The sequence below is a fragment of the Rhagoletis zephyria genome, unplaced genomic scaffold (genome assembly GCF_001687245.7).
Source record: "Rhagoletis zephyria isolate East Lansing unplaced genomic scaffold, Rhagoletis_zephyria_1.1 Rzeph_scaffold_00147, whole genome shotgun sequence".
In the NCBI taxonomy this organism is placed as follows: domain Eukaryota; kingdom Metazoa; phylum Arthropoda; class Insecta; order Diptera; family Tephritidae; genus Rhagoletis; species Rhagoletis zephyria.
In genome coordinates this window covers 43026-52855 of record NW_016157231.1, presented here as the reverse complement: position 1 = coordinate 52855, position 9830 = coordinate 43026, and the positions used below count along the sequence as shown (strand labels likewise).

General features: G+C 38.7%; 3 protein-coding genes across 3 annotated transcripts in view; 1 reads left to right on the top strand and 2 right to left on the bottom strand.

Annotated features, from left to right (window-relative positions):
* The window catches only part of LOC108382471 (uncharacterized), a 3092-nt gene extending 2400 nt beyond the window's left edge, over positions 1 to 692 (bottom strand). The window contains exon 1 of the mRNA XM_017638841.1: positions 1 to 692. Coding sequence (XP_017494330.1) covers positions 28 to 570 — 543 coding nt within the window. The 5' untranslated portion in view covers positions 571 to 692 and the 3' untranslated portion in view covers positions 1 to 27.
* The window catches only part of LOC108382429 (PI-PLC X domain-containing protein 3), a 166907-nt gene that overhangs the window by 136744 nt on the left and 20333 nt on the right, over positions 1 to 9830 (bottom strand). The gene's annotated exons all lie outside the window — the stretch shown is intronic.
* LOC108382461 (uncharacterized) lies at positions 8180 to 9779 on the top strand. Its single transcript, XM_017638832.1, has 2 exons — positions 8180 to 8742; positions 9303 to 9779. The coding sequence occupies exons 1-2, from the start codon at positions 8326 to 8328 to the stop codon at positions 9339 to 9341; spliced, it is 456 nt and encodes a 151-aa protein (XP_017494321.1). The 5' UTR covers positions 8180 to 8325; the 3' UTR covers positions 9342 to 9779.

The window sequence follows — 9830 nt, the reverse complement described above, 5'->3', positions numbered from 1 at the left end:
AAAAAAAATAAAGTTTTGTTATATGACTCAGTTCCGCGTCCTCATCTCTAACACTTTTCTCAACTCCTCCATGGCTTTAATTTTCTCCTTTTCAATTTCCAATTTTTCTTTTTCCAACTTCAATACTTCCTCATGGCGCTTTTGTTCATTGGCAGCTTCTTCCTTGAAGAATACAAGTGTTTCATTTGCTGAAGGCTTACTGCGTTTTCTTGGCGTGCTTGCAACACTCGTTTCAAAGTCTCTTCCATCCGAATCACTCTCATTTTCATTAACATTTATTTCACTCAATCCTGGAAGAGAGGACTGCAGATTTTGCTCTGGAGGTTGAATGGAGTGTCGCCTGCCATACACATTATCGAAGTCATCATAAAAATCCCATGTTGTGGCATCCCTCCCAGTTGAGTTGTTCCGCTTTTTGATCCTTTTATATGACGCCAGCAAGTTCAAAAACTTTCTTTGGATCACTTCTTTCGACTGCGTGATTTCAGGGTTCACCTCTTTCATTTTCACCAGGACTTTGCCCCAGAGGACCGATTTTTTCTTTTTTCCTGCAACGAATTCCGGCTCCATATCTAGCCGACACCGTATTAGCAATTTATTTAAAGTGCTGCTCAGGTTTTCACTGAAATATACAATAAACACAAATATTGTTAGATAATGTATATGTATATGATAAATTAAAAATAATACATTTTAATATAAACTATTTTGCTCACCTTTCGTCTTCCATGGCAATCGTGCAAACAAAAAAATTTGTGATGCCGATTTACTTGACTTTGCGCGCAACAATTTCCGAATTTTTTACAGTTAGAACGCGATGCTTTTGCCAATGTTGCCACAATTTCACATCGAACGTGATACTTTAAGAAATCGTGCAACACAGCTGTTGTGATTGCAACTCGAACAAGCCCTATATCAGGCACGCACGATGTAACGATTTCAAAATAGAAAGCTTTGTAAAACCGGGAAAAGGCGTGCCTCAGCAAATAAAATGTAGATATTCATATTCATTATTGTAGAAGGGCGTAATTAGAACCCTAATAAAAAATAAATAACTACATTCAGTACATAGATAGATGGTGCACGCCAAGGAGAGCGCGCGTTTTTAGCGCTTTCGCACTTATTTAAAATTTGATTATAAGCGTAATTTTGAACTACCCATTCTGAAATTTTTACAGGCTTTACATAAGTATTTGAAGAACAGTTTTCAATAAAATATAAAAAAAAAAATCATTACTAAATTTGAAAAAAAAAATTAATTTGTTATTATTTTTTTAATATCCAATTTGTTGTATTAAAAAATAATTGTATCGACTTCTCATATGAAAGCCAAGAAAAAGTCATAAATGGTACGATGATTAAGTTTGTTTTTTATTAAAATGCTTGTTTTCGCGGAGCATATATTAAAAAGTTATTTTTTGGCATGCTTAAAGTTCAAAAAAATATATGTCGGAAACTGTATGTGTCAAATTAAAATAAAAAAATACGTGTCAAATTTTACCCGAAGAATGCAAAGAAAAATAATTTGAGCGGAAAAAAATTTTTAGTGTAAATTTTGCATGGATTGACCCATATATACATAGTTTAGGGATAATAAAAACAATATTTCAACAATATGTAACAAAATCACAAACCGATACGAATTTGCAGCTAAGAGTTAAGGCGCTGGCCCATNTTGGCATGCTTAAAGTTCAAAAAAATATATGTCGGAAACTGTATGTGTCAAATTAAAATAAAAAAATACGTGTCAAATTTTACCCGAAGAATGCAAAGAAAAATAATTTGAGCGGAAAAAAATTTTTAGTGTAAATTTTGCATGGATTGACCCATATATACATAGTTTAGGGATAATAAAAACAATATTTCAACAATATGTAACAAAATCACAAACCGATACGAATTTGCAGCTAAGAGTTAAGGCGCTGGCCCATTGCAGGCTTGCTTTGCACGCCTTGCTTACTTTAATTTGCTTTGATTTACTTCAAAAACTCGTTTTGCCAAATGGCGGCTTGGAACGCTGTCAAAGCAGCCAGCTGTGTAGTTAAAAAGTCAAGATCTGTTTCCTTACACTAAGAATCATTTTGCCATAAAATTCCAGAAAATTAAAAAAAAAATAAATACAAAACAATCTTTTCAGATTTATTTTTAAATGAATGTGAATTAAATTTTGCATTTCAAAGAAATGATAATAATTATACATACATACATTTAAACCTATGTGTACATTTATTAGAAACAAAAAACTAAAAAAAAAAAATCGATTTTTCAAGAGACGACTTACCAGTAATTTGACATCATTAATCATAAATTACTGACGTCATAAATATCGCTAGCTTTGTGTGAAAAGTTGATAAGTCTACATTTTATGAAGCCTCAAATGACATACGCACATACGTGAATAGACAGGGGGCGGCTGCATTGAACCTTTAACGCCACTGTGGAGTTGGTAATGAAAATACAGATACCAGGGCAGAAACAAAGAGAACCACATTTCTAAAGAAATAGTGCAAAAAAGCGCATACGCATACGCAAAAGTTAAGTTTTATTTTCTGAGCAAAAAATAAAACTCAAGAAATAACGATATTTTCCGAGCAAAAAATAAAACTTAAAACGTAACCATTATTTTCCGAGCAAAAAATAAAACTTAAAACGTAACCATTATTTTCCGAGCAAAGAATAAAACTTAAAACGTAACGGTTATTTTCCGAGCAAAAAATAAAACTCAGTTAATAACGATTAAAAAGAGATTTTTATAATAAAACTTATAACCGTTACGGTCCCTGAAAATAATACGAAATTTTTTAACAGAGAACGAATCCTTCTGATTTATATGGAGTTTTGCTTTGCTTTAAACACGCAAAATAATGTATTCAAAGTTCCTGTAAAATTTGTAAAATTGTACTTAACAACTTTTTACTTTATCCAGCGACATCTTAAATATAAATATGGAAACATAGATTACTTTTTATTAAACTTTGAATTACTAATATTATACATATATTTTTTTAAATTACGTAAGACAATTTTTGTACATAAAAGTCTGCAGCAGTTTGTTTGAATTGATTTAGAACGGGAACATATCTTTTTGTCAAAAGCCTACGAAACGCTTTCAAATAAAACATTTGCCTATTTGAAACTTTGAGGCGCTTAAAGCAAGTGAAGCAAAGCGGCCATTTGGCCACCCTTCATACGTTTTAGTATGTTCCAAATAACTTTTGACAGTTTTCAAAGCTAAGCAAGCAAAGCAAGCCTGCATTGGGCCAGCGCCTTTATTTACGTTAAACTGTCAAATAGCCGAATGAAGAAGAGGCGGGTGTTTAACCCAACGAGTAATTATCCACAGTATTTTTGCGAAGGTTCTGCGTAGGCGGTCTTTGGCCGCGCTTAGGGATTATAACCCGTACTAAGTAGAATTCTCCTTTCTGTGTTGCGAAAGAAACGGGGCCGAAACCCCTTACGTCATCCACTGTATTTTTGCACATAACTCGTAGTAGTTTTTCGCAAAAATATTGTGGATAATTGCTCGGTGGGTTAACCACCCGCCTCTTCTTAATTCGGTCATTTGACAGTTCAACGTAAATAACTATTAGCTGCTAATTCGTATCGGTTTGTGATTTTGTTACATATTTACTACATTTATACGTAAGCTATTTGCAAATAAAAATAACTAGTGAACCCGCATGGCGTCAAAACGCCAACATTTAATTAAATTTTTTAAACAGGTGAAACCCTATTCAAAAACCCCTAATAATATTCCTAATGATTAATCTAAGCCATTTCTCAGTGATGAGAGGTCTCGCATGGTGTCGGTTTTCATATCATGNGCCAACATTTAATTAAATTTTTTAAACAGGTGAAACCCTATTCAAAAACCCCTAATAATATTCCTAATGATTAATCTAAGCCATTTCTCAGTGATGAGAGGTCTCGCATGGTGTCGGTTTTCATATCATGAAATTTCAAATCTCCCTGTAACTTCAAAAAATAAAACCTGTGCACATCTATGTAGAATCCCAGTACTTTAATTTGACTTATCATTTTGGAAATTCGAAATAACGGTGCAGATGTGATGACCTTAAAAAAAAATAGATGGCAACTCTAATTAAAAATATTATCAGCCTATAGCTTTCTTAAAACTCTTTCGTGTGACATTAATATTTCGATATTTCATTTATATATCTTTCGTATAAGTAAAACAAATTCGACTTTTCAAACAGGTGGCAACCCCTTTAAAAGTATTTTCAAACTAAAATCTTTCGACTGGAATTGTTAAACATATTTCAATTAACTGATGAATTAAGTTGAATTTAATTGTTTAAGCACATGGCAACTCTCCTAAATACAGTTTAGAAATAAATTATTTTCAAACCCATTTCGATTGATACCCATCTTTTGACAATCCATTTAACTTATTAAATAATTTGAGCTTAATTTTTTTCAGCAAAAAAAACCAAATGTTTAATTTAAAGATTTCTTAACAGTCGTCCTTTTGATAACCATATTTTAAAATTTCATGTAACTTACCACTTTCAAAACAGGCGGCAACCCCCTTAAACATCATTTTCGAACTATTCTCTAAATATTTTTCGTCTGACATTGTTATAAATATTTCAAGTAACTGATGAATTAAGTGGAAATTTATTTTTTAAACACGTGGCAACCCTCCTAAATATAGTTCTTAAATAAAGGATTTTAAAATCCATTTCCATTGATAACCATCGGTTAGCAATTCATTTAACTTATTAAATATTTTAGTTTAGCCCTTTAAACTGGGGCAGCCCTCAAACACATCAAATATTTTCTAAATTGTCAAACTAAGTATTTCTTGAAGCTTTTTCATTTGACACCAATCGTTAATATTTCATATAACTTGGGTATAAAATAGTTCAATTAGACTTCTCAAATAGGTGGCAACCCTATTCAAAATATTTCCAAACTTTTACCTTCTTAAACCTCTTTTGTATGACACCCATATAGCGATACCAAATTCCTTTAATTAAAATTGAATAACATTTTTTTAACATGTGGCAACCCTCCTATACGTAGTTAAGTAATAAAGCCTTTTCAAACCCATTTCGGTTGATACCCATATTTAATAATTGATTTAAATTTTTAATTAATTTGAGCTTAATTTCTTAACAGGTGGCAACTTTTCCGAAAAAGTAAAACCTTGAACATCCACACCCTAAGCCCTTTAATTTGGTACCTCACTTTTGAAAATCGAACGGACGGTGCGGATCTGAGGGCATTGATTAGTAAAAAACTTGAGTTTAATTATTAAACAGGTGGCAACTCGTTTTCGAAAAAATATAACCAATTTGCACATCTACATGCCAAACGCTTTAATTTGACACCCCATTTTTGAAAATCGAACGAACGGTTCAGATCTTTTATGGTGTACAAAAAATGCCTTCGCGTATTATATATGTATATAGATTTGCAAATACCTAACTCACTGTTTATTCGATGGTGAAAATTTCTTTTTTTGATATTGCCTGATTATAAAATAGCAATAATATGAATGAATGAATGAGTTAAAAATGGCAACGTCTTGATTATATAAAGGCAATAAGATGACAAGAGCGTGCAATTGCTGGCTTATGCCGATGACATCGACATCATCGGTAACAAAAACCGCGAAGTCTGTTCTGCCTTCTCCAAGTTGGATAGGGAAGCCAAGCGAATGGGTCTGGTGGTAAACGAGGACAAGACGAAGTATCTCCTGTCATCAAACAAACAGTCAGCACATTCGCGCCTTGGCACCCACGTCCCTGTTGACAGTTACAATTTCGAGAAAGTAGAGAATTTCGTTTACTTGGGAACCAGCATTAACACCGATAATAATGTCAGCATTGAAATCCAACGTAGAATCACTCTTGCCAACAAGTGCTACTTTGGACTGAGTAGGCAATTCAGGAGTAAAGTCCTCTCTCGACGTACGAAAACCGCGCTCTATAAGTCACTCATCATGCCCGTGCTGGTATATGGCGCAGAAGCATGGACAATGACAACATCCGATGAGGCGGCTCTTGGAGTGTTTGAGAGAAAGATTTTGCGGAAGATTTACGGGCCTTTACGCGTTGGCGACGGCGAGTACCGCAGACGATGGAACGATGAGCTGTATGAGCTTTACAACGATATGGACATAGTGCAGCGAATTAAAATACAGCGGCTCCGCTGGCTTGGTCATGTCGTCCGAATGGACACCGACGATCCACCGCTGGTGGTAGCAGAGGGAGGGAGGCCCCCACTGCGACGGAAAGATCAGGTGGAGAAGGACTTGGCTTCACTTGGCGTGTCCAATTGGCGTCACTTTGCACAGAGGAGAAACGACTGGCGTGCTTTGCTGAACTCGGCCAAAATCGCTTAGGTGGTTACAGCGCCAAAAAAGAAGAAGAATAATAAGATGACCATCGAAAAAGAAAATAGACCTAAGAATGGCGGCGTCTTGCGTTTATTTGCAAATAGTACCACTAATCAATACTTATTTGCGTGATTTAGTTATTTGCAAATAATACGTGCGTATAAACGTAGGATATAGGGGGCCTAGGTGGTCGGCGGTTGCATTTTTGTGAATGGCGGTTCATGCCCTCTCTAAAATGGGGGTATCTATTACGTAAATTTACTTTCTAACAGTCAAACATATTCTTTTTCAGCATTGAATGAAATATACAAACATTCAAAAGAATTTTCGAGCATAACATGGCGTAAGAGGCAGATCTAGTTGCATGTCAATGATGTAGCGTTTCAGGGAGACTCCGGACTGCCACCAACACTAAAAGAGCTGTTGACTGCAATTGATTCGTTTAACTATTTTTTCTCAGAAAAAATAATACAATTGATTGCCAGCTTATATGGGAAACATCAATACAAATTTTAAAACCAATCCAGAAGAAATTTGGTATTATATTGGAATTCTTATGTACATTTCTCTTTATAGATACCCTAAATTAGAGAGCTACTGGAGCAAAAACGCATTTCCAATGATTCAGAACACGATGCCTGTAAAAAAGTTTATAAAGAAGTGCCTGTCTTTTCAGGATGAAAGTCAACGAATTAAAAGAGGACAACCAGGATACGATCCTTTATTTCGTATAAGAGGACTTGCTGATGAAGGAACCAAAGTGTTCGATACAATACCAAACGTTCCCACGACAGTCGGGGCTACGTAACCGGAATGACCCAGATTTATATCTGGCCAAGGACTGTCACTCCAGCAACACTCCCCAAAAACCCTTTGGGGAACTTGTATGCTGCCACAACAACAACATACAATACCAAAAACAAGTCGCTTGTGCAGATGTGTAGCACAAAAATTAGGCACCATCCATGGGCGTAGCCAGGTAGGGGCAGGGGGGGGCTCGATCCCCCCCCTAACTTTCAAATTTTCCTTATATATATATAAAATAGTACCCTGAAATGCCAGCTTAATCATGTCGAGCCAAATGGGTTGAGGTCAAACCCATCCTATCAGGAATCAAAGGTAGCCTGTTATGATCGAAAGCAAAAGAATTACCTCGAGGTGGACTGTCCCCAAATCATACGGGAATATAATAGACACATGGGCGAAGTAGACTTAATGGACGTACTTATGGGTCGCTACCATATTCGAGTTAAGACCCGAAATCCAATGATCACATCTTCTTATCATATTATTGATATGGCTGCAACCAATTTATATATTTTATTGCACCGCACTATAGGCAAAACACGAGTTTTTTTCAAAATCGTAGATCTTCGGTTAGAAAAGAGATAATGGACAATGGATCGTGAAGATAAATCACCATGTAATGTAGGAAAACTATAGAGAAGTTAAAACAACAATAACTTAACCCTCAAAATACCGTTCACAATGTCACTTTTTTTGAAATTTTGGATTTTGGGTCCCATTCTATTAGAAAACACTATATCGATGCTTGGTGGAAGATTGATCTATCTCGGCAGCCAATTCGAAAATGCCCTATCTCAGCTTATTTTCAATGTATTGTGAGGACTAAATGTTCAGTATGAAATTCAGCCCACACAAACATCTACAACATAAGCGGCAATACGACACCGCACAACAGCCAGTCAAGCAACACAACTCATAGCAGCACAACTCATAGCAACACAACTCGTAGCAACACACGACAGCATCTTTGTGACCATGGCAACGAAACATCACACAGCAACNAAACTACAAATTTATTGTAACGAACCCTGGACACGGCGAGTATACCCCAGCATTGTAGAAGAAGCGGCGGGGCGAATAAAACGCTTCGTTACAATTGGCGCCCGAGCAGGGACCCTTGGTAAATCGTGCACGTGTAAAGGGAAAATTATTATATGTTTGATACGAACAAGATGGCGGAGGTGATTAACACAGCATGGTTAGATGATATACCCAAGGAGCAACTAGTATCCATCGCACAGGAATTGGGAATCGAGTGCGCGGGTACCGCCCGAGAAATACGCAAGCGCATAACGGCACTGGCGGCTAAGGCGCACACCGACCCAGAGATCCATACCAAATTCCAGGCGATAGGAATCACCAACAGAGACAACGAGGCTGCCTCGGAAGACGAGGATGAGCATAAAACACCAGTACCACCGGAGGAAAGTGGGGAGAGTACGTCTAATTTCATGGAAAATGCAACACGGAGCCAGTTGGTGGTGCCATCGTACCAGCACCAGCTGCCCCTACACCAGCACCCGCCGACAACAACCGCCGGGTCGAACGCAGGAACAGCCAACCCTGCAAATCAAGCACCAACCCACACGTTTGCACCTATCATCGACCAGGTAAGGAAGTGGTCAGTGAAATATGATGGTGGGCGAGACCCGCTAGTTTTTGTAGAGCGACTGGAGGAACTGGCCGAGGTGTACGCCCTGAACGTGGACCTCCTGCCAAAGACCATGCCCGAGTTGCTGTGCGGCACCGCTCTTCACTGGTACCGCAACAACAACGAACACTGGAGTAGCTGGATAACCTTCAAGCGCGACTTCCTACGCTTCTTCCTGCCAACTCGGTATTTCGAACGCCTCGAGGACGATATACGGCAGAGACGGCAGCACCCACGGGAGAAATATAAGGAGTACGTAATCGCGATACAGAACCTGATGCGACATGCCGGGTATAGCAGCGAGCAGCGTTTGGAAAGAATTTTCCGCAACAGTCACCCCGATTACTTGTTATACATTCGGCGGCGGGATTTCACCACTCTATCTGAACTACTCACGCTCGCGAAAGAGTACGAGTGTATCCACGAAGGCCACAGACGGACGACGGAGACATCACGGCGGGAGGTGGCAAGGCATGTCACCGGCCACAACCCGATGAGGACCACCACTCAACCGGATGAACCATCTCATCGCACCCGACTGGTGCGGACGACACAACGCCACCCGCCAGTTACACCACACCGCTCAGCGACGGACACACATTGTCGTGACCTATCCAGAAACCAGAGCTTCGACCCCAACAACGTATGCAGGAGATGTGGGCAGGAAGGACATTATGCCAGGCGATGCCGCAACGCACGGAAGATATTCTGTTGGGAGTGCGGTCGAGCCAATGTCCGCACGATCGAATGCTGTCGCCGGCGTCAGGGAAACGGCGGAGGGCTTCACCAAGAAGAAGGCGCGGTGAGCCCACCGAACCCAGCGCCGAGACACCCATAACCATGCGTCAGGATCACGGTCGACTGTACGCCCTAGTCCACTTGGGTGGGGAGCTAGTCGAGGCCGTCATCGATACCGGTGCCTCGAAGAGTTTCATATCCACCACCTTAGCGGAGTACATGGCAGCCGTAGGAAGCGGAGAGAGGATAACGGTAGCCCTCGAGATACAT

What these genes read in the sequence shown, in the direction of transcription:
- LOC108382461 (XM_017638832.1), top strand. Translation starts at nt 8,326, where the DNA reads ATGTTTGATACGAACAAGATGGCGGAGGTGATTAACACAGCATGGTTA. An exon ending in GAACAGCCAACCCTGCAAAT is followed by an intron (nt 8,743 to 9,302) that starts CAAGCACCAACC and finishes AAGGCATGTCAC; the next exon opens with CGGCCACAACCCGATGAGGA.